General features: G+C 47.8%; 2 protein-coding genes across 2 annotated transcripts in view; one reads left to right on the top strand and one right to left on the bottom strand.

The window, feature by feature from the left end:
* The first annotated feature begins 344 nt into the window (after positions 1–344).
* DHX36 (DEAH-box helicase 36) lies at positions 345–16,941 on the top strand. Its single transcript, XM_071438214.1, has 25 exons — positions 345–631; positions 1,510–1,631; positions 2,537–2,738; positions 3,418–3,456; positions 4,601–4,771; positions 5,247–5,326; positions 6,202–6,276; positions 6,409–6,575; positions 7,120–7,201; positions 7,657–7,797; positions 8,299–8,401; positions 8,710–8,797; positions 9,639–9,694; positions 9,796–9,860; positions 10,360–10,503; positions 10,989–11,106; positions 11,742–11,840; positions 12,398–12,571; positions 12,862–12,948; positions 13,602–13,685; positions 13,785–13,884; positions 13,970–14,060; positions 14,451–14,571; positions 15,148–15,300; positions 15,917–16,941. The coding sequence occupies exons 1-25, from the start codon at positions 413–415 to the stop codon at positions 16,100–16,102; spliced, it is 2,967 nt and encodes a 988-aa protein (XP_071294315.1). The 5' UTR covers positions 345–412; the 3' UTR covers positions 16,103–16,941.
* Positions 16,942–17,275: 334 nt separating this feature from the next.
* ARHGEF26 (Rho guanine nucleotide exchange factor 26) overlaps positions 17,276–24,098 on the bottom strand; it is a 29,414-nt gene continuing 22,591 nt past the window's right edge. The window contains exons 10-14 of the mRNA XM_071438215.1: positions 23,481–23,635; positions 21,514–21,729; positions 20,206–20,273; positions 19,894–19,998; positions 17,276–19,133 (exon numbers count right to left, since the gene is read on the bottom strand). Coding sequence (XP_071294316.1) covers positions 18,991–19,133; positions 19,894–19,998; positions 20,206–20,273; positions 21,514–21,729; positions 23,481–23,635 — 687 coding nt within the window. The 3' untranslated portion in view covers positions 17,276–18,990. The remainder of the gene's footprint in view (positions 19,134–19,893; positions 19,999–20,205; positions 20,274–21,513; positions 21,730–23,480; positions 23,636–24,098) is intronic.

Here is a 24,098-nt window from a genome sequence, read left to right on the forward strand (position 1 = left end):
TCACTTAAAGCTCATTGGCTGCTCTTTGTTTCACGGATTAAATCTCTCTTCCTGTTGATTAGGCCTGAAAGTATACGAACATCACACATTAGGAAAACGATACAAATTCCCCATTCGGCAACACATCGGCCGGTCGGGGACTCGACCCGGGGCCCGGCGGCTGGCTCCGATCGGACGGGGACTCAAACCCGTGGGCAGGCGGGTGGGTTCGGTCCTGCCGGGACTCAAACCGGGTCCCGCGGGTGGATCAGGTCGGGTCGGGACTCGAACCCGGGGCCCATGAGCTGCGGGTCAGCGGGCGGGCGGGCGGAAGCGCGGCGGCGGATGGGGCGGGCGGTGCCGGCGGATGAGGTGGGGCCGGGCCGGGCCGGGCCGGGCTGAGCCGGGCTGAGCCGCGCCGGCACCCGCGGCCATGAGCTACGAGCAGCGCCGTGACTGGGGCCGCGGTCGCGGCCGGGGCCGGGGCCGGGGCGGCGATGGCGGCGCTGCCGCTGCCGCCGCCGCAGCCTCCTCCGCGGCGGGCGGGCCCGGCGGGCGAGGACGGCACCCCGGCCACCTGAAGGGCCGCGAGATCGGGATGTGGTACGCCCGCAGGCAGGGCCAGAAGAACCGGGACGCCGACCGGCAGCAGGTGAGGGACGCGGGGACGCGTTCTGGGGCGGGGGCCTGTGCCTCTGCGCGCAGGCAGAGCCGGAGGTGTCCGGTCGTGCCCGGAGCCCTGGGCACAGCAGCGGGCCGGTGTGTGAGGGCTCCTGTGACCATTGTTGGGATGCTCGGAGCCCTGGGCACAGCGGCGGGCCGGTGTGTGAGGGCTCCTGTGACCATTGTTGGGATGCCCGGAGCCCTGGTCACAGCGGCGGGCCGGTGTGTGAGGGCTCCTGTGGCCGTTGTTGGTCGTGCCCGGAGCCCTGGTCACAGCAGCGGCCCGGTGTGTGAGGGCTCCTGTGACCATTGTTGGGATGCCCGGAGCCCTGGTCACAGCAGCGGCCCGGTGTGTGAGGGCTCCTGTGGCCATTGTTGGGATGCCCGGAGCCCTGGGCACAGCGGCGGGCCGGTGTGTGAGGGCTCCTGTGGCCATTGTTGGGATGCCCGGAGCCCTGGTCACAGCGGCGGGCCGGTGTGTGAGGGCTCCTGTGGCCATTGTTGGGATGCCCGGAGCCCCGGTCACAGCAGCGGCCCGGTGTGTGAGGGCTCCTGTGACCATTGTTGGGATGCTCGGAGCCCCGGGCACAGCGGCGGGCCGGTGTGTGAGGGCTCCTGTGGCCATTGTTGGGATGCCCGGAGCCCTGGGCACAGCGGCGGGCCGGTGTGTGAGGGCTCCTGTGGCCATTGTTGGGATGCCCGGAGCCCTGGTCACAGCGGCGGGCCGGTGTGTGAGGGCTCCTGTGGCCATTGTTGGGGTGCTCGCAGCCCCGGTCACAGCGGCGGGCCGGTGTGTGAGGGCTCCTGTGGCCGCTGTTGGGGTGCTCGGCTCCTCGCTGATGATGGACGCTGTGCTTTCTGCCCTAGAGAGCTGTGGTGCGCATGGATGAGCGCCGGGAAGAGCAGATCGTGCAGCTGCTGAATTCTGTCCAGACTAAAAATGACAAAGAGCAAGAAGCCATGTCCTGGTGGTCCGGGGATGAAGAAGGGTAAAGAGATATAATTACCAGTTCGTTTATTTATTTTGAATTGCACAAACTTTCCATAACCTGGCAGGAAGACGTGTCAGAAGTGACTTACCTTTATTGAGTGTACTGGCTCAACAAATATCCTCCAGTTTCTCCACATGTATTGTCACACTGAAATGCTTGTAGTCATTGCTGTAAAACTCTTTCGTTATTGCTTAGTTCAGGGTGTTACATTTCTACTTAAACTCATAAAACTTCTAAGTCATCTCAAGGCCTTCTGCAGTAAATGCATGGGACTTTTCAGCTCTCTTGGCCTCTGGAATTACTCTTCCAGAGGTGGCTTTTGGCTTCTGGTTTCGGTTATTGTGCAGTCTTGGAACATTTTCGCAGGGTCTGTTCTGGGGTCGTTAAGGATTTGTGGGAATAGCTGGAATAGGCTGGTGTGCTGAAACGAGGGGACTGGGGCTCCTTTTGGTGAGGGATCCAGTTATGGGGCAGTGGATCTAGCAGTAATTCTCTGATGATGTTTTGTTGCTTTGGGGCTTCATTTGGTACAAAAGAATGTGTTGTTTCTTAGATCCTGATGTCAGGTTTTTGGGGTTTGTAGTTTGAGACTTTATTTTGGTTTAATGATATTCACTGCAGGGACAGACCCAGAGCAGCTGTGGCTGCCCCTGGATCCCTGGCAGTGCCCAAGGCTGGGTTGGACATTGGGGCTGGGAGCACCTGGGACAGTGGGAGGTGTCCCTGCCATGGCAGGACTGGCACTGAGTGGGTGTGAGGTCCTTCCAACCCACACCATTCCGTGGTTCTCTGTTCCCATGGACTGTTGGTTCTTTACCTGCTGGATGTAGTTAATGAACCTGCACTCTGCATGTGGCCAGGCACCGCTGGGGGAATCTGAAGTTCTTGTTCTGTGATTCCAGCCCTGCTCCAGAACAGCCTGCCAAAGTGAAACCAGATGCTGAGAAAGCTCCTGTAAGACAGACACCAACCTGGGAAAAAACATCCCTGGATTTGGATGTGGAATTCCTCTGTGAAAAAACCGAGCAGGATGCTGATTTAGATGAGCAACTTAAAGAAGACTTAATGAAGAAGAGATCTGATCCCAGATACATTGAAATGCAGGTACTTTTCCCTGTGTCAAGTTGAAAACTTTTAATTGGATTTTTTTTTAATTAAGCTAACCTCAAAATGTAATCCCTCGTAATTTACTAGAAAGTTGTCATGATGTTACTTTTGCTAAAAATTATCTCTAGAATTCATAAAATTCATACCTATTGATAGAAGAGCAATTAAAATTGGAAATGACAGATTTCAGAAACAGTTAGAATCTGAAATTTGAAGCTGACATGTTGTTCTGTTGGGTGGGTTTCTCTTTCTTTTTTATGGGTTGTGTCCCTGCAGTTATGTCTGAAACTGAAAGCACAGCACTGGGCTCTGAAGGAATGGACTTTTGAAAACAGAGGTTTTGTTTTGAACAGTCACATACAGAAAATTGTCTTTCCCTGAACACCAGTTCTCTCTTCCATGCCAGGCCCTGCTCTTGCACCTGTATATACCTGCCTTGTCATGTACTTAACTGTTGGGCTGAAATCATTTTTCTAAATTGAACAAAACTGAAGCAACACATGGAATTCAAGTTATTTCCCATGGGCCTGTGTTTATACAAGTGTTGCTGAGCAGTTTGTCATTATTTTGTAGTTTAGCCCAAACTAAAGGGTGAAATCTAATGGAGCTGAAATCCATTCTCTTGCGTCAGTGCTGAAAAGGTGTTTACAGAGAAACATTTTTTCTTTTTCCCCAGAGATTCCGAGAGAAGCTCCCCTCATACGGGATGAGAGAGGTGAGTGTGCATTGAGAGAGACTCTGGTGCAGTGCTCCAAAACAGGGAGAGCAGTTGTGCCTGTGACTGGCAGCAATCCCTCGTGGCCCTCAGGAAGGGGAGAGGTCTCCCAGGTTCTGAGCCTGATTCCTTTCCAGACAGTACCAGGGGCTCACTGATGGTGATATGGGGCTCAGTACAGCGTTCTCATGGGAATGTAACTGCGAGTATCATGGGAATACAAGGCTGCTACATGCATTTAATAATAGGTCTTCTTTTTTTGCCAGTTGAACTTCTAGAAGATTCCTGGTTACTCAGATTGTTATGCTTTCTTCTGTGTATAAAACGGTGCCCTTTCTTGAACAATTAGTCAGTTTAGAATTGAGTACAATTAAGCCAATTAAGCCTTTTTAGCTTTAACCACAGACTTACTGGCTGCACTGCTGGCCCTCAGTGCCATTAGTTTCCCAGTTGCAGGATAAGGGCAGTGACGGTAGGAGCTGTTCCTAATTGATGTTAATTCTTAGGCTGATATCCCCTGTATGCAGTAGAAATGGAGTATTCTGATATGTTTGCTTTTGCAGGCTCAGTGGGTGATTAGTGAGCTCCTTCCTACAGTCCCTCTATTTGCCATCATGTTCTTTCTGTTAGCATTTGTGTCTTAAAATAGTGACACTCCCCTTAACAGTCCTTGGGGTGGGGAGGACGAGGCTGGGAAACTGTTCCTGTTGGTACAAGAAATATTAAAATACCGTGCTGAAAACCTTTAGTTTGTGCAGGCTTGGAGTCCAACAGGGCAAACTCTTGTGTTCAGTCTGCAAAGATCTACAGGAGCCAAGCAGGAAGCAGAAAGGTTAAAAATGTATTTCAGGCTTTCATTTTAGTTCTTCTATGTTGCTTTCATACAGGATCTAAAGCATTTAAAGCTAGTGTGGAGGTTGGGCATGCTTTAAACCCTACACATGGGAAGTGCAAAGTGCAGAAATGGTGAGGTATATACCTTCTGTGAGGTATAAGCTAAACTTTTTTGGTAGCATTACAGGAAGCAGCGGAGCACGTTGATACTTTGCTCAGAGCTCATCCCACAGGAGCAGAGAATTCTCAGAGTCCTCTAGAATGTGTTTGCAGCAGCAGAGCAGTAACAGTCGTGTCTTTGTGTGGCCAGGAGCTGGTGAAGCTGATCAACAGCAACCGCGTGACGGTGATCAGCGGCGAGACGGGCTGCGGCAAGACCACGCAGGTGACACAGTTCATCCTGGACGACCACATCGAGCGGGGCCTGGGCTCCACCTGCAGGATCGTGTGCACGCAGCCCCGCAGGATCAGCGCCATCTCCGTGAGTGCCCCTGCCCGCTCTGCTGCAGGAACGGCGCTGCCAGCCTGCACTAACGGGGTGTTCACGAGCTTTGGCATCCGTGGAGCACTGAACTGCAGCCTCCTTCTTCCCTGGCTTAGTCATGGGTTAGATCTGTGATTTTAATGCATTGGGGCAGTGCAAATGCCCATTAAGATAAAAACTAATGTTGTGTCAGGCCCTCTAGAGGTGTGTTAATGAACAGGAAAGAATCTGGCTTTCAAATGCTCAGTAGTTACTCTCCTTGATAGTCGAGTGTCAGATGGCCAAGCTCTGAAAGGGGAACCTGCTGCTAAGGCTTGTGTTCCTCCAAGTCTTGTCCCTGGGTTGCTGCTCTCAGGAGAGGAGAAAAGGTGCTCTTCAGGGCATTTCTTTATTTACAAACCTCTCAGTACCAGGTGTTCCTACTGGTGAGCAGCTCAGTCACAGATCAGCCTGATTTTCTTTGTCCCCTCAGGTGGCTGAGAGAGTGGCTGCTGAGAGGGCAGAGAGCTGTGGCAATGGCAGGAGCACGGGGTACCAGATCCGCCTGCAGAGGTGAGCGGCTCCCTGGCAAGGGCCTCTTGTTATCCTGAGGAGACCATTTGAAAAGTACTTCTAAAAAGAAAGAACTGCTTTCCTGCTGGTATTTTCCCCTGAAGGAATTCCTGTGAGGAAGGAAGGAAGTTTTTGAATTTTAGGAAAAGGTTTGAGTGCATTTACTATGTTTTATGTGACAGTGACTATTCTAAGTTAGGCTTTGTCTAATAAGTCCTGTCTTCAGCTCTTGTAAAAGGTTCTGCTGTAGGCAGAAATAAAACTGCTGTCCCTAATCAATGAATTTTAAGAAAAAGTGAAAATGCTAAAGGGGAGAATGCTCCAAACCATATTTCTGTGGAAAGCTGTGCATTTGCTACCCATATTTATGGACTAATTCCTTGGGACCATGTAATAGGTGCAGTGACGGAAGCTTGCAGAGCAAAAGCTTTTACATTTGTAGTTGGCTATAATTTCAAAATCTGAAGTGGTACCAGCACATAAGGGAACCCTTTTGTTGAAGCAAAACTTCTGGTGAGAGAGGAGAGCTGAGCCCTCCCAGTATTTTAATTGGGGTTCATAGAATGTCTCTGCTATTGCTCTTTGCTCCCAGGGCTGTGCATGTGAGTGCCCTCTGTGCTGAGCCTGGAGGTGGGGATCAGCACCTTAGTGTGCAGGGGATGGCACGGGGTGCCTGGGAAGTCAGGGCCTCTCCCTGCTCCATTCCCCAGCCACAAAAGTGATGCAACAGTGGCCTAATTCCTTGTGCTGTGTGTGAGGGAGGCAGTGAGGCACATCTGCATCATGTCTGCAATGGCTCCTGCAGCTGGGGTTTAAGGTTTAAAGCATTTTGTTAAATACAGAGGAAAACTGAGGAGTTATTGTGTCTCTTTCAGTCGCTTGCCAAGGAAACAAGGTTCAATTTTGTACTGTACCACGGGAATTGTCCTGCAGTGGCTCCAGTCAGATAAGTAAGAGCTCCTGTTTATTGGGACACTGAATGCAATTACAGAATGAGTCCTGAGCTGTTCCAAACAGTCATGGCTCTGCTTTTTATTTTTTTCTAAAAGCAAAAGTTTAACTTCTTCCTCTTTTATTTTTAGGCACTTGTCCAGCATCAGTCATGTAGTTCTTGATGAAATCCATGAAAGAAATCTTCAATCAGATGTTTTAATGAGCATTATTAAAGATCTTCTGAATGTTCGGCTGGATCTGAAAGTCATACTGATGAGTGCTACTTTAAATGCAGAGAAGTTTTCCGAGTACTTTGGTAGGTGAAATGCTTCCTAGAAATGTTCTTTCTAAGTAATTTAGGCTTCTACAGTATAGTGCAGTTCTTGAATTATAGCATTGATTTGTATCAAAAGAAGAAATTACTTCAGTTTTACAAATAGCTGCCAGCTGCTGGAGATGCAGCTTCTCTCAGTTTGATCTCATTGCTTCTGGTTTTGCTTTCCAGACACATTATGGAAACAGAATCCACAGAGTGTTTTCCTAGTAAATATTTACCACGTTTAGCATTCTTGCTCTGAGGGGGCAAGCAGATTGAACTTTGAGTTGTTCAGTCTCCCAGCTTTTTCCAGTAGCTGGAATCAGTTGAACATCCTGGTATGCAGAATACTGCCTGCTGCCTGTCCTTTTTTTATTCAGCAGCCTTATTTGGGAGGGAATGTGACATCTTCCCTGACAATTGGAAATGTCCTGTAGACATGGCAGCTATATTGCAGAACTAGTGAGGAATGTTTATTGCTTCTGTTCTTTCAGTGCAGTATTTCATCAGTAGTTTTAAAACCGAGTTCTGCCTCCCTCCACAGACCATTGCCCTATGATTCACATCCCTGGGTTCACTTTCCCAGTGGTGGAATATCTGCTTGAAGATGTCATTGAGAAGTTGAGGCAAGTGTTTTTTCTGAACATCATTTCAGAGAGTATTTGTGGGGGGGCTTAGCTTAGTGTATGTATGCTCAAAGATTAACTTGGCATAAAGAACAGTTGCCTGTATTTTTCAACAGAAAACCTCCTAAGGGGTGCCCTGTACAGTAATTACAGGTGGCACACAGTTACCTGGGAATATTGGCTCGAGGGGGAGAACACTTTCTCTTGCTGTGGTGAATTTTTAGGTCTCTAAATCAAGCTAGTCTTTCTTGCTGTTCACTTTTTTCCCCTACATGTTCTCATACTTACTAGGGTTGGTCCCTGCTTTTGTAAGATTTCTGTCAGAAGAGAAACTGAAGATTTTTACACGTGATTTAGCTAAAGCACAGCATATTGTCCATGGTTTGGAAAACTGTGCAGCTGTTCTAAATTCCCTCAGTTTCAGATGGAATTGTGTTTGCTCCTGCTGTGTAAAGGTACACCCCGGAGAAGACAGACCGCCGGCTGCACTGGAGGAGGGGCTTCATGCAGGGCCACATGAGCAGGCCAGAGAAGGAGGAGAAGGAGGAGATCTACAGGCAGCAGTGGCCAGGCTACCTGAGGCAGCTGCAGGGCAGGTTGGGCCCAAGTTTCTCTTCTGCTTTCTGTTTTCAGACAGCTCTGAAGTGACAACCATAAATTAGTGCTGTATTGTGTTGCTGGACTTTAGTAACAGTGGGCTAGTGGCTGCTGTGGAAAATGGTGATGGAATTGTCTGTACAGTTGGCTGGCAGCTAGTGAAGTGCTTTAGAGGCAGCAGGACTAGCTCCCTTTGCTTCTGAGTTGTTCAAGTTAAATTTCACTTCATTAGCTAAATAGAAATTGTCAGTCCCTGGCTCATCGATGAGAAGGAGAGAGGTCGTGCAAGTGCTTCAAAACAGTTCAGTCCTGACATGGTAATTCTTGTGCAGTTCTGAACTGCCTGTAATCCCACTGAACTAAATGTGGAGAGCAGTTTGGAGGTTCAGGAATTGCTCAGAGAACTGAGCTGATTGCAGGTGGGTTCGTGGCTGGGTGGCTCACTCAGAGCCAGGCAGCAGGAGCCCTGGCTTTGCATATCTGTGCTTTCTCTGCTGCAGGTATTCAGCAAGCACAATCAGTGCCCTGGAAATGATGGATGATGACAAGGTGGACCTGGACCTTATAGCTGCACTGATCAGACACATTGTGCTGGAAGAGGAGGTACCGTGGGACTGAGCTGGGGGCAGTGCCAGAGCTGGCAAGGACTTTGGCTGGTCACACAGAAAGAAGAGACATTTTTGTTTGTTCTTCTAAGTAATTGAACAGTTCTGAACTACTGTTATGTTCAGATAAATACACAGAGGTAGCTCTTTTATAGAAAAAAAACAACCCTTGACTGTACCAGGCTGGGTCAGTGAGGTTTCAAATCTCACATGCCCACCATATATCAGAGTGCAAGGAGCTGGCTCTCTGTGCAGTGTGTGATGTGTTCTGACCTCTCTTCCCTTCACTGCCTCTTTTCCCCATAGGATGGTGCAATTCTGGTGTTTCTGCCAGGCTGGGATAACATCAGCACTTTGCATGAGCTCTTGATGTCTCAAGTCATGTTTAAGTCAGGTAAAACCCAAACTCTCTGTGGGACTTCTGGCAGTGGCACTGGGGACAGACTCCTTCTGCATGGGGTTGCTGCAGTTGGGCTGGGTTCATTTTTTCCCTTGTCTCCTCTCCAGAGTGTTCAGCAGTTTTTGTGTGTCTGGTGACCTTTCCTCTGCTAACAACAACTCCTTTTTCTCACTGTGGGAGTGGCAATCTGAAAAACAGCCTGACCTGCATCTTCTTCCTCTTGTCCTTTCCTGCAGCTGGGAGGACTCCCATCCAAAACTAAACTTCATTCTGTGTGTGCTTCCTCTGTGCTTCATCCTTGAGCAGCTTCCCTGCTTTGCTGATAGTTCCCTTAAATCCTGTTGATTTGAGAATTTCTTACAGACTCTCAAGTACTCTGTGCCTGTCTGACACACTTGTCCTTCTGCATCTCTCATATTTGTATCTCATCTGTCTTAGCTGGGCTCCTGCCTGTTCAATGGTGACTTGAAGTGTGGTTGTGTACATTCCATAGATGCAGAATTCCAGTTCATTGAAAGATTGAGTGTCAGTTTGTGTATTAAACTTGACCAATTATTTAATAACTTCAGAATTTAAAAAGGAAGTCTGAATTGCTATACATAACTTCATATACTGTCTTAACTCATCATGTTATAGCATCATAAAAAAGGCCTTTATACCTTTTTACATTAGAATTTGCTGTTATGATACAAATACTTGTGATCTCAGAGCAAGAAGCAGTAGCCTGACTTGCAGCCTATTTTGTCTGTTCTGCATAGTAGATTTAATAGATTTTCCTGTAAAATTGGAAGTTTCTGCACTTAAACCATATCTTCTTCTGATTTTTAACTTTCAGATAGGTTTATTATCATCCCTTTGCATTCACTGATGCCTACTGTTAACCAGACTCAGGTATGCTTCTCTTTTATTGCAATATTTCACAACTATAAAAAAAAGAATGAAGCACATGTTTGGTTTTGGCAAAGACATAAATGGGCCCTGGATAATTGCAGGTGTTCAAGAAGACGCCGCCAGGAGTGAGGAAAATTGTGATTGCAACCAACATTGCAGAAACAAGGTAAGTGCCTGGCTGCCCAGAGCCAGGAAAGCTGTGTGTTTAACAGAAGAAGTGGAAGTGATAATTTAAAGTATAAACCTGTTTGATGTTCCTGAAAATACATTTGTGTTTGTGCCATTAATTTATAGCACTTTATCTTTAGAAATATTTATAGACTAAACAGAGTTTTCCTATAATTGTTTTAAACAATTCAACCAACTATATTGTTTTGAACAGTTAAACTATAGGAGTACTAAACAATTGCTAGAATGATTTGTACAGGATAATCTGAGCTGCCTGTGCTCTGTTCAGAATCCAAGTGGGAACTTTTGCCAGACCAAGGAGAATTAATCAGCTCTTTCTTGAACTGATCAGTAATATAGTTCCTAATGAAATTCCAAAGGCAAATTTTTTTAATTGCTGACTCTGTTTGGGAGGGAGTAAAGAGAGGCCAAACCCAATCCTAGGTCACACTTGCAAAGATGAAAAGTTGCTTTTTTTTCCTCTTTTTTTTCAACAGCATCACAATTGATGACGTCGTGTTCGTTATAGATGGGGGGAAGATAAAGGAGACTCACTTTGACACCCAGAACAACATCAGCACCATGGCAGCAGAGTGGGTCAGCAAAGCCAACGCCAAGCAGAGGAAGGGTCGAGCAGGAAGGTGGGAACAGGGGGTGCTTAGGGAAGTTTGGGGATGCTGAGTTTCCCACAGTGCTGAAGGTTCTTTATTATTTGCATGTGCTGGCACTGCTGGCTCCTGTTCCTGGGCAGGGAATGATTTCCTTGTCTTCCTAGGAAGCTGAATTGACTTGTGCTGTGTTTAATTCCAGAGTTTCCCTCCTATAGAAGAATGTCCTGCATTTTGTTGTAATTTTTGTCATTAGCCTCACACCTGATTTATGAGGCTTATACAGTAAAATGGAAACACTGTAACAATTATTTCTTTGTTCTCTATGCCTCTTTCCTGCTGATGGGTCTTTAGAAGACTGAAGTGGCTTTTACAATTGATTACACTTCAGTTCTAATTCCTTGGGGAGTTTTGGGAAGTTCTTTGTAGGAAACAGAACCAGAATGTCACAGTTTCATTGGTAAAAAACCCCAACAAATGACCAAACCCATAAGAATGGTTTCTTGAAATGATTGCAGGGTTCAGCCAGGCCACTGTTACCATCTGTACAATGGACTGCGTGCCAGCCTGCTGGATGATTATCAGTTACCAGAGATCCTGAGGACCCCCTTGGAAGAGCTCTGCTTACAAATCAAGGTAAAGGCAGGAAGCTTCAAATATATTTATTGTCTACTTTTCCATTGGATTCAGTGGTTGAGAGAATAAGTTAATGCAACTGTGAGCCTAGGGTTGTTCAGCCAAAATTCTATTACACCAGAAATGCTGTGTATTTAGCTAATAATTGCAGCAACTTTTGTAAATGCACACTTGGATCTGGGTGCATCAAACCCAGGGGAAACAGAATTGTCTGCTGTCAATAAAAGGTGACATCTACTAACAAAAATATGGGCTGTGCTGTCCCCCAAGTATCATAAATCATTCAATCAGAGAAGCTTCAGTGAGAATGCCAGTGAGTCAATTTATATGATGTCTTAAAAGAATTTTACTACAAAGTAGTTTTAGAACTGGTGGGAATTTCCCTTGTTGGCAGTTTGCATAGAATTACTTACAAAAGCAGAAGGATTGCTGTGTGTATGTGAACTGAATGAAGAATAGATCCTTCTGCTGCAAATTCCATCACTCATTTTTTTGTCCTTAGTTCTTACCAAAGAAATTCTAACTCGGGCTGTGAATTCCTCACACTATTTCAATGAGTGTGGTTACTGCTAACCAATTTTAGACAACCATCTTTCTCCAGCTGCTGTAGGCTTTTATTGTGATTTTTCTTTCAGATCCTGAGGCTTGGTGGAATTGCCTATTTTCTGAGCAAACTGATGGACCCCCCCTCTCGTGATGCTGTGATGTTGGCCATCAATCACCTCATGGAGCTGGTAAAGTGTTGCTTCATCTGTTCAGAGCCGTGCTACTGTGGGTGTCACCAGGCAGGTGTGACTGCACAGCTCTGGGCACTGCAGCCCTTTCCCTTGTGCAGAGCCTTGGTGGACCCTCACTGCACAGAGGGGACACTGCACACAATCCATGGTGCTTAGGGCCCTGCAGAGTGCTTCTGAGGGACTTTGGAAATGACTCCAAACAGACACATGACCCTGCACTTCAGCTCCCCGTGGGCGTTGGTTTAACTCCCTGCTCTGTGCCCTGCTGCCTCCCTGCCTTGCTGTTGCAGGTGGCTCAGTGAGGAGTTGGGGACAAAGGAGAAGCACCTTGTGTCATTGTTCCCTTGGCTGCTGGGGAAGGAGAGGTTCATGGCACGTTTGTTCTGCTGAATCCTTGCCCTGGTGCTATTTGTACAGATGAGTTGGAGCCATAGGTAGAAACATCTGGTTTGGGTATTGGTGGGTGATATCTGTGTAGCAGTGGCTTTCCCAAGGGAATCCTCCCCATTTCACATGGCATGTTTGTTCTTTCCTTTGTGCCCTCGTGCTGGCAGAATGCTCTGGACAGGCAGGAGGAGCTGACTCCCCTGGGTGTGCACCTGGCACGGCTGCCCGTGGAGCCTCACATTGGGAAGATGATCCTGTTTGGAGCCTTGTTCTGCTGCCTGGACCCCGTGCTGACCATTGCAGCCAGCCTCAGCTTCAAGGACCCGTTTGTCATCCCTCTGGTAAAGTCTCACAGATGACAGTTACCTGTGGGGATTTAGGAATCTCAGGAGGATGCTGGGACTCAGTGAGGTGTTAGAGTTTAAGAGCACTTTCATTAATGTCATAGTAATTACATTTTTACTAGTGCGACTTCCTTTGCATACTATGAATTGTCATTTTTCCTGTGGAATATTTGAAATAACTATAATTTTCATGTGTTACATGCAAAGTAAAGCTGTACAGATGTACCTGAATTTGGAGAAGAGAACTGTCATGTCAGTCTAGGTATTATGTAGGTTCTGATTTTTAGGGCAAAGAGAAAATCGCAGATGCAAGAAGAAAGGAGCTGTCAAAGAACTCAAAAAGCGACCATCTGACTGTGGTGAATGCCTTCACTGTAAGCATGTTTTCATGTGCTTTTTTCTTCTAGAATTTTAATTTGAATAATATTGATGATCCTAAGGAAAAATCTGATCAGCTTGTGCTCTGTAGGCTTTCTTGTTGGCTTCTACAGAAACATAAAACCAAACTGATTTTCACCCTTCTAGTGTTGCATAATCTTGTCTCCAGGCTCAGTAACCTGATTTCTGGTGGACAAGTCTGAAAAAGACAAAGCAAACACAGTATTATAATTACCTTGCTGAAGTTGTTCACTCTTGTCCTTCTGGCCTCTACAGGAGGCTAAAGCCAACTTCAGAAGTGTTGGATGTTGTGCTGAACTGTGTTGTGGTGAGGAGAGGAGGAATAAACGGCCTGGGAAATGCATTACTGCCCAGAACTTTAACTCTGCCAATTCCAACAGAGGGTGGGTGCTCTGGCAAACCCAGCCAGGAATCACTGCCCACCAGGGAAAAAGGAAGGTTGTGATTCAGCATATTGTGAAGGTGTGCTTTTCTGCACTCTGGTGTGTGCACATATACAGAGAGATCAAAGGAGTTACTTTCTCCCTGGTAGGGAATATGTGACTGTTTGTTGACCTCCAGTTGTGGCTGTCCCTAAGTCTGTAGTGTTCACTTACAATCACCTTACACCTCTGGTTCTCATTCCTAGGGCTGGGAAGAGGCTCGGAGTTGTGGTTTCAGGAATGAGAAGGATTATTGCTGGGAATATTTCCTGTCCTCAAACACCATGCAGGTAACAGCATCCTGCCAGGTTCAAACAGGATCCTGTGTGTGGGGAAGAGGAGGAGCCTTTGGCACAGCACCATTCTGTGCAATTTTTGTTGTTTCCTAGATGCTGCATAACATGAAAGGGCAGTTTGCTGAGCATCTCCTTGCAGCTGGGTTTGTGAATAGTAGAAACCCCAAGGATCCCAAATCTAACACCAACTCAGGTAACCGTGGAGGGAAGGGGAGAATTTATCCCAGCTGAAGTCTCAGCTTGCAGAAGTGCCTCACTCACTTTGCTGTCTCCTGCAGGTAATGAGAAGCTGCTCAAAGCAGTCATCTGTGCTGGCCTCTATCCCAAAGTGGCAAAGATCCGGCCCAGCTTCAGCAAAAAGAGAAAAATGTGAGGGTTTGGTTTCCAGTTGGTTTGTATTCAAAGTGTTTTCTACATGGCATAATTTGGCAAGGTGAAGCAGTGGCTTGAGTGCATGAATGAATCTCACTTTAGAGTTTGAGTCATGGTTGTGTGTTACTTCCTCTGAGAAGGGTGGGATTGTTGATTTCTTAACATCTGGATTCCTGCTAACACCTGAAAGAACTTGTGTGACCTTCTCAAGCCATGCACAATGTTACAGCATCTCAGTAGCACTGCTCTAAAGGGGTTCCACAGCAGCACTTCAAACACTGTCACTTCTGGTTCTTTGGGAAAAGAGACCCCAGGGATCCTGCTCTGTTGATTTATCACTTCTTGTATTATCAGACTCTTTTTTTGTTGTTTTTTTTTTCTTTGAAGGGTGAAAGTTTGCACCAAGACAGATGGATCAGTTAATATCCACCCCAAATCAGTGAATGTGGAGGAGACAGAGTTCCATTATAACTGGCTGGTGTACCATTTGAAGATGAGGACCAGCAGCGTGAGTCAGAGCTGTGCTTGTGGGCTTCATTTGTTTTATTATCCCCTCTTGAATGAGACTGGCTCAGGGTTCAGAGGGGACATGAGCAGCCTTTGTTCTGGGGCCTTCCTGTCCTAGGCCATTCCTTGTACACACCATCAAATGATTTCCTTTGTGATACTGGGGTATTGTACCACAAATAATGAACTAATGTGGTTTAGTTCTTGGGGTTGTTTTTGAGGATTTGGGTTTTTTTAAGGTCTGGCAGTAACAGGTATGAATTCTGTTAGTTTTTTGGGTTTTTTTTCATTTCAGTACAGTCCTAACACTTCTCAATATGCTGATGTTTTTTCCTCTCATTGTTATGGAGCATCTGGTTTCATTTCACCACTGTGTGAAAGACTGAAAGACTTGGGACCATTTTTGCCCTTGTGCAATCTGATTTCAAAACTTCTTTTGAACTGAGTTGCTTCGTGCATTTCTTTAGAATTTGTAACTGAGTAAGGATCTTCTGGAGATCTGTAGGAGTCTCATTAAGGCTTTCTGATGGCACTGGAGATATTTTGAGGGTGATCAGCCAATTCTGTTGTTGTGCAGATTTACCTGTATGATTGTACAGAGGTGTCTCCATACTGCCTCTTGTTCTTTGGAGGGGATATATCCATTCAGAAGGATAAGGACCAGGACACCATCGCTGTGGATGAGTGGATTGTTTTCCAGTCTCCAGAAAAAATAGCAAACTTGGTCAAGGTAACTGTTTCAAAATCATGTATCTGGAAGGCTCAATGTAACACACTGGTTCTGCTTAGGGTTTTCTGGATTTGATATTCCTGTGGGCCTGTTGATTTATCACTGTGGGAGATGATGTTTGAAATGCACTCCCAGCAAGCAGTTCTAGCACACAGTGTAGCAAAAGAGATCCAGTTTTACACAGATACTGTGGGATGACTTGGTCAGTACAGGAGATATCCACAGGGATACAGAAACAGGGGAGTGGGGCTCCTCAGTTAACAGGAATGGGTTCCATAGAACTGTTTAATGTTAGATCCCAGAAATCATACCTGACTCTGTTTTTAATGCTATTTTTATTTTAATCCAGTCTTTTTAATCCTGAGCTAGTTAGCTGGGTGCTGGGTGGGCTGTTAGAGGCATCACTGCCAGAGATGGTCAGCTCTCATCAAAGAGATGGGTTTTGGGAGACACTGAAAAGAGCAGTGTGGAGATGAGCTGAGGGGAGGAGAGCAGGTGTAAAGGTTGGGAGAACAGGGCCCTGAGGCACTGGAACCTCTCTGTTGATGCTGCGTGTGGCTCGAACTACCCAGCTCTTTCCTTTTTCCTTCTTTTCCTTTGTTACAACACTTTGCAGAAATTGAGAAAAGAACTCGATGATCTTCTACAAGAGAAAATAGAAAGCCCCCGTCCCGTGGACTGGAATGACATAAAAAGCAGGGACACAGCCGTGCTGACAGCAATTATAGACTTGATCACCACGCAGGAGAACGAGGGCGTGCGGAACTTCGCGCCGCGCTTCCAGGGCGAGCGCTACAGCTGACCCTCGGCTCTGGCTGCAGCTGCTCTGCACAGCGGCTCTTCAGTGAGAGAGCAGCTCTGGGGGAGCTGCTGCTTCCCCTCCTGAGGAGCAGTGCCTGGGGCTCCTTGGCAGGGTGTGTATGTGCATGTGTTCTGTGCTCGGGGGAGCTTCCTGAGGGACAGACGGGCAGGTGCTGGATGCTCTGAGGTTCTTGTCCTGCTGGAGCTGTTTTCTTTGGGATTTTTACCCATCAGGTAACAGATATTTAAAAACCCTGCTACAATATTGCTTAGTAATACCTAAACTGTTTTGGTTCTTTTTCCTTTACTGGGGTGTGGTGAGTAATTATACTTGCTGTGTTATTCCAGCTGTGCAGCAGTCTGCTCACCAGTATTCCACAGACGGTAATTACAGCTTAATTTAACTAAACTTGAAAACACTTGTTGAATTTGTACCGTGGGAGGAAACAATCTTCAGAAATTCTTCTCCTTTTCTGCATTTCATCCCATTCAATTAATCTTCCTTTGTTTTCTGTCCCCATCCATCATCACTACTGACTGAAATTGCAGATTGCAGAAAGCATGGTTAGATGAAAGTCACGTTGGGTTATGTGTTAAGGTTTCATTGCATTGGAGGCTTTTTTTTTGTTTTTTATTTTTTTTTAAGAAGTTCGTGTATGGGTTATAGTATTCCATTAAGAGTCTTTTTTTGCAAGTCTTATTTCATCTGTTCTCACTGTTTTGAATGTTCTGTTTTGAATGATCTCCAGCTCTGGAAGATTATTCGAATAACAATTTTGTTAAGGATTTTGAGGTTTATCCTTGAGAAAAAAAGCCTGGAAATATAACTTTTCTCCCTTCTTTGATGTTTTGTTGGTTTTTTTTCTTTGCAAAAATGACTCTAACCATCAAGTTCAGGAGGATTTATGCTTTATTCTGAGGAAAGCAGAGCAGCTCAGGTGAAACAAGTTGAAGTGACTGGCTAGGCTGTGCTTTCATTGGGTTAACAAGGGATGGAGGGTGCCAGGCTCCTCATTGCCACTGCCAGCTGCACAAAACATGGTTTAACCTCCCTCCTCAGGATTCTAACTGAGGAGGAGGAGAAGCACCCTTGGGTTGGGGAGGCTGGAAGGAGCCTGAGGCAGGGGAGAAGAGAGGAGGGAGCCTGAGGAAGGAGAGAAGAGAGGAGGGAGCCTGAGGAAGGGGAAGGGGAGAAGAGAGGAAGGAGGCTGAGGAAGGGGAGAAGAGCCCCCGGTGGCTGCAGGGAGGGAAGAGGGAAGGAGGCCTCCTCCTCTGGGGGATCACCACATCAGGTTGAAGACAAAGCAGAGGGAACTGAAGACTTTTCCCATCTCTCTCTTAATGGTGCCTCAGCAATGAGATGCTGTCCCAGGCCATTGCTGCAAGTCCAACAGGTAAATGGGATCTATGACAGATGAGGTAGGACACAAGATCGTGCTATTTATCTTTACAGAACAGGAAAATGTAAAATGCCAGTGTTTACTGAAGAGATTTACTTTCTCTGACAAAAATGACATTATCAACTGGTGGCTTTATGGCATTTAAAACAAAATCAAAACTTTTTTTAGTAAGGATTTAAAAGCACTTTATTGATTGTTGTCCTATAAAATCATAGAAGTCTTTTAATTCCCGAAGAACTGTGTCCAACAATAGGAAAAATGAAAAATGTCTTTACAAAACATTACAGCATTTTTGGAAAAACTAGGTATGAAAAATATATACAGTGCATTAAAAAAATCTGAATAAAATTAATGCCTGGATTTATACATTCAGTTATGTGTTAAACATCCACATGTATACAGTAAAATTTGTTAAAACAGTAGCAGTGTTTTTACTATGTTAAATAAGTCTTTGTTCAATTTACAGTTTCTCTCATTACTATTTTATCAGTCCACTTATAAATTAATTTGCAAGGCTATATAACCACTGTCACACTGTCCAGGTAAGTATTTTTGTACAAAATTACTGCCTTCCTAATGTAGTTTAAATTATTAGAGCTACACATCTTTACAAACATTCCATTCACTCACCACTCAAATCAGCATCTTGCAGGATAAAAACCAGCAGGGGCTGGGGAAGGCAACAGGAAGAAGAAAGCCTTGGTAGTACAAGTTGTCCCCTGGTTTCTACACTGCTGAGTCAGCAGCTGGTCCTTAACAGGGAGGGCTTTTCTCATCCACACTCTCACACCTCTCTCCAGCCACGAGTGCCTTTGTTCCCAGAGCACTGAGTGCATTCCACCTTCTCCTCATCACTGAGTGCTGTTCTGAAGCATTAGTGAAGTGCCAGACCTCAACCAGAAACAGCTGCCCCCAGTGCCAGCAGTTACCGTGCAGTCAAATAAATCCCTGTGCCAGGATGGAGCAGCAGCTGCTCTGCAGAGGGTGGTACCCTTATCCAGCGTGCAGAAATCCTTTGCCCACAGCAGACCCTGGAGCAGCCTGTGCAGCCTGCCAGAGGTGCAGCTGCAGGGTCCTCACGAGGTGGTGCCAGCCCTGCCTGTGCCAGGCTGGGGCCAGCCCTGGCTTTGCCCTGGAGGGAGCCCAGAGCTGGGCCCTCGAGCCCAGGGAACTCGGCTGCTGCCACGAGGGCAAGGGCCCGTGACACAGGGCCTGGGGCTGCGGCTCCTCAGGACACCCAGCACTGCTGAAAACAACTTCAGCTGCTCCAAAGCAGACGAAGCAGGAGCGCAGGGAGGCAGCGGGGCAGGAGCTGCAGGAGTGCCCCAGACGCTGCTGTGAGGCGCTGCTGCTGGGGCCAGGGCGCAGCGCGGAGCTGTCAGAGCAGGGATCCCGAGTGTCCAGCGAGTGTCCAGCGTGCTGCTGCTGCTGGGCTGTGGCCCTGCTGTCCCCTGGCCTGGAGCAGCCCCAGCTGGGGCTGAGGACACGGCTACACGTTGGTTTCCAGCCCCAGCAGGCGCCCCATGCGCTCCATGTTCTTGTCCAGGGTGGCCCTGCAGGTGATCTCCTTGGCACACTCCGAGGGGAACCAGCCCCTCTGGCCGTCCCGCAGCCGCTCCCCCTCGTACCAGCCTGCAGGGGGGACAGCAGTGACACCTCTGCACTGGCCCTGCCCGGGCTGGGGGCACTGAGGAACATTCTGCATCTGCCTTGACTGGCACTCTAGTACCAGTTCAGGATAGCTTTGGCAGATGTTTTTAATCCAGCCAGAGCAGGTAACAAATAGTATGTGCAAAGCATTGCATAATTTCGCTGTCTTTTTTTGTCATTCAAAGAGAGTTTGAAGTAATGCTACAGTACAGTGACAGAATCTCTAATTTCACAGGTAACTGAGCAACAGCAAGTTAGAATTTAGTCCCTCAAGTACTGACAGTGTCCTGCATCCCTGAGCCAGCACTTGGTGCTATCAGTGCAGTTGTGGGCAGGTCTGGGCAACAATCAAAGTGATCTTGGGATACTTGATCCTGTGTCAAACCTCAGCAACCACCCTGAGCCAGAGCTGCAGCAGGAAAGCCCAGGCCCTGGCATGACAGTCTGGGGCTGTTTCTCTTGGACAACCCTGGCACTCACTAGAATGTCTGAGCTCTGTGGTTTTAGAAAAATTCAATTTCCTATTTGTGGACACCTCCCATGCTAAAACTGGCCAGCAGCCACGTTCTACAGCTGGTTACATCTGCTGCTTCCTTTAGAAACCTGAACCCAAATGCTCAGGTTTTCCTTGGAAGCTGAACTTCTACTCACTGCAGCCCTGTGCTAATAGGAAACAAATTTTTGTAGCTGGATCCCCCTGCAGAGGTGACAGATGGTTACTGACAGCAGAACCCTCACTCACCGTCATTCACTTTTTGATAGACCAAAACGACATCGGCGACTTGGAGAGAGAGCTCATCGGCCTGCTTGGCTGTGTACGTTCTGATGGTCTCCACCTGAGCCAGGGCTGGGGAAGGAGCGAGCCAGGCTCAGTTAAAGCAGTCACAGGGCAGGGCTTTTACTACAACACATCACCATTTATTTCAAACGTTTCCACTTGACACCTTCCCCCACGGTGCCTTCTGCTGCCTTAGGGTATCTGCAGCCAGCCCAGCCCCGCTGAGGGCAGTGGCTGCCCTGAGAGCACTCACAAGCCCCAGCAGTTGTGACTTACTGGTCCTGTCCGTGTGCTGCCCGTTGCTGTCCTGGCCCAGCGCCGTGATCCAGCGGGCTCTGTCACTCCTGCAAAGCACAACCCTGTCCCAGCTCGTGCCCTGGAGGATGGTCAGCTCTGAGGCTGCCCCTACTTCTTCCAGTGCCAGCATCTCTCCCTTCAGCACCTGGGAGTAACCCCTGTGTATCACCAGCTCTGTGTATGCTCTGCCTTCTTCACAGGGCGATAGAAAGTTCTCAGCTAAAACTGGTGCTTTTCTCCTTAGGACTCACATGCCACAGAGGTGGTGAAACACGATCAAACTGTGCTGGAAATCTTTGGCTCAAAGAAAACATTTCAGTTTTACCTGCACAAAACTATTCCGAAGGCACGCTCACCTCTCTGAACTGTTTGGCCTTGGAAATTCCCTTTCCATCCTTCTCAAAAGATAAGACTATAAAAATAGGTAACTTAAATCACAGGAATTCTTTTCAGACTCTTGCTCTGAGTGATGATCAGCTGGACTGCTATTTATACTGCAAACAGCACAGAACAAATCAATAGTAAGCCTGCAGAACAAAATGTCTTTTCATACAAAACCCAGACAACTAAAAATGTCCTGCATTTTTTTCCCCAATAAAATTGCATTTCCAAACAAGTCTGAATCATCTCCTGCTTTCATAATGAGATCTTTAATAGGAAGCACTGATGATCTTCAGTTCCTTTCATGGTTATTCTAAACTTTGAAAGCCAACCTAAAACTATCGATTTTTCCAGGCAGGGACATGTCTGGAGCACTCCCTTTCATGTCTCTGTCCTGCATCCAGCTTCCCCCAGAACAAGTGAACTCTTTCAGTGCTGGGAAGCCGTGTGGAGGTTGATGGCACATGCACATCCCAGAGCAGGCACTGGGTGCTGCTGCTTTCTAGGGCAGGCACTCCTCAGGGTGAGCCCTCTCAGAGAGCAAGGGGCAGAGCTGCTCTGCTCTGACCCTGCTGCTCCCTCCAGCCATCAGCACCATCCCAGCGCCCTGCCCAGGGCCCAGAGTGCTCTGGCTGTGCCTGGGGACACTCCTGTGCCACACCCTGGTGCTGTGCCTGCAGTGACAGCCCCGCGGTGACACCGGCCCCACGAAGGAACCTGCCTGAAGCACAGCTACACTCATCTCTGCAGGCAGGGCAATCGAGGCCTTACCCAGCAGTCAAATCAATAAACCAGAATAAGTAATAGAAATAAAGAAATAAATAAATATGTACTACTTTGGGCAGGCGGGAGGAGCTGCCTGCGGAGACAACCAGGTGAAGAAATCCCTTTAGTAGCTGTACTCACTGAGTGTCTGCTCCCAGGAGCATCTCCACCCTGTCGCCGGCGTGGTTGCTGAGCAGCAGGAGCCTGAAGAGGTGGGAGGCCGCGCTCCTGCCCGAGTGCAGCATCCCCGGCGCGCCCCGGCCGGGAGAGGAGCCGGGGCCGGGCTCCTCCCCGTCGCACGGCAGCACCAGCAGCTGCTCCCGCAGCGCGTACTCGGTCACGTTGTAACTCTCCTCACTGAGGGCAGGAAGGGACAAAGCCCGGTCAGGGCTGCCATTGCCGCTGCCCCTGTCTGGAGGCAGCCCCAGGCACAACACGGCGGTGGGGACAGCTCCTCCAGCAGCTCCCGGCTCCACACGGGGGAACAGCCTCTGCCAGAGGCCTGGTGTGACACAGAGCGCCCAGGGGACACTTTCACCAGTGCTCCGGGAAATGAACACTGACAGGGCTTTGGGCTCCTTCTGCAGAATGCCTCTGGGCACTCCCAAACGATGGACACACAGCGTGCTTCTAATGGAACCAATCCTGCTCAGATGCTCTGAACCACGGAAAGGGTTGCTTGGGGCTTGGTTTTTAGGGTAAGTTTGGGGATTTTTGGAGGTGTATTTTTTTTTTAAAGAAGTCAGTTCGGTATTTTAGTCTAAATAACTCCTTAGCCAAGGGAAGAACTGGAAACCCCAGCTGGGAGTGCTGCCATCACTACATGGGAATCTTGTGTCTGAAAAAGAACTGTCTATGCATTTGTGCAGTGAATAATAAATGCATTTCTTATGAATTAACCACTAGGCTGTACATGTGCACAGCTAATCAAAACAGAACCTCTTACTCATTAATCAGCAGATAAAGCTCTACAAATCCTTCCTACTCCTCACTTCCATCCCACAGACCCGCTGGATCAGGCTCCTGCTGAAGGGAACCCAAGCACAAGCAAAAGCAGTCGGTGCATTTCCCACGAGCCCTCTGGGGTGAATATTGCACTGATTTCAGCTCAGCCCACAGCCAGGTCTGTGTGAGCAGGACTGGGCTGAGCCTTCCCGAGCCCCTTGGCTGAACCTCTCTCTCCTCAGGACCCAGCATCCCCACACCTGCTGGCACTGACTGCTCCTCTCAGGACACTGCATCAGTGCTTGGCAAGTATTACGTCATTTTTAATGATTAAAAAAAATTCAGATTGTATCTACACACAGCAGGGGCTGCAAGGACAACTGGCAGAAGAAGAAACATTCCAAATAAACTAAAATATGGACAGAGGGGAAAAGTGGATTTTTATCCCTCTTCAAAGCCTTGCACACATCCCAAATCACCGTGTCCCCTCCTGCCCAGCCTTGGGGAGCAGCCCTGGGACTGGAGAGCCCTTGAGCTCCCTCCTCTGCAGCATCTCCAGCAGGTCAGAGCCACAGTCCCCCAGCAGTTCCAGGAAATGGAGCCAGGGCAGAGCCAGGGCAGGAGATGAACGCTGGGAAAAGCCCCAAGTGCAGCCTCAGAAATGCCCATTTTTAGCACCAAGTGAGGAGAGGTGTCTTGGTGCAATGTTAAGAATCTTCTGAGATTCAGCTGCTGAAGGAAAGCCACAAACATTCAAGCCCAACTCCAACCATTTCTGTCCATGCTGTGGTGCCATGGCAACGCTGTGGGTGGGAGCAGGGCTCAGCCGAGCTCCAGCTCTGCTCATGAGTCTGGCACTGGGGCAGGGACTGCTCCTGCAGTCCTGGAAGTGTGCAGGGAAAGGACAGTCCCAGCACCTCATCCTTCCCAAACTTGTCTTTGCTAGGGCATAAAGAACCATCTTTTTAATTCCTCTGACATTTTGGGATCTTAACTGTGTTTGCCAGAAGAAATCCTGTTTAACAAGCAGTTACTTGCTATTGGTAACCCATGACAGAGGCTCAAATAACTCCTGAACTCATTCCACAGCCAGGATCATGTTCAAAGTCACTGTGATTTGAGGACTGAACACAAAAACAGTTTTATACTGGTGAAGCTCTTACCTCTTCTTCTTGGTGATGATGAGGACATCATTGAAGAGGAAGAAGTACACCTGTTGCTTAGAGGTTCTTTTGGAAAAAAGTCCAGTGTCTTCTACATATGCTGTTAATTCACCCCTTTTCACCAACCACCGTGAAGAGGAAACCAATGGAAATGGCTGCAAGGCAAGAAAATCACATTGTAATCCTTCCAAATTAAACCATTTTTAAAAAACAGACAACAGAGTACAATCTATTTGGGGAAAATGCTTGAATAAACTCAAAGCTCAGAGATAACAAACACACAGAGGTTACCAAAGTTCAAGGGCCTGCATCGTTGCTACAACACACAGGTAACAGCTGCAAATACCTGGGAATCACTGGGCACCTGTCATTGCTGCTCATGGAAAAGAGAAATGAACAGACCTGCCTGGTCCCATGGGGCTGGAACAGGCTGTGAGAGCTCTTGGGGGCACCCAGCAAAGCCTGGCCTCAGCAAGGTCTGCAGGGTGACAGCAGCTCCTGAAGCACCAGGGGACATGGGAGTGTCCCTGGTACCTCAGGGCAGAGGTGACACCCCTGTGCCAGTGTCACTGGGAAAGAGGGGACCTGGGAGTGTCCCTGGTACCTCAGGGCTGCTCT

The sequence above is a fragment of the Agelaius tricolor genome, unplaced genomic scaffold, assembly GCF_023055355.1.
Source record: "Agelaius tricolor isolate 1412-34295 unplaced genomic scaffold, bAgeTri1.0.p SCAF_12, whole genome shotgun sequence".
Taxonomy (NCBI): Eukaryota; Metazoa; Chordata; class Aves; order Passeriformes; family Icteridae; genus Agelaius; species Agelaius tricolor.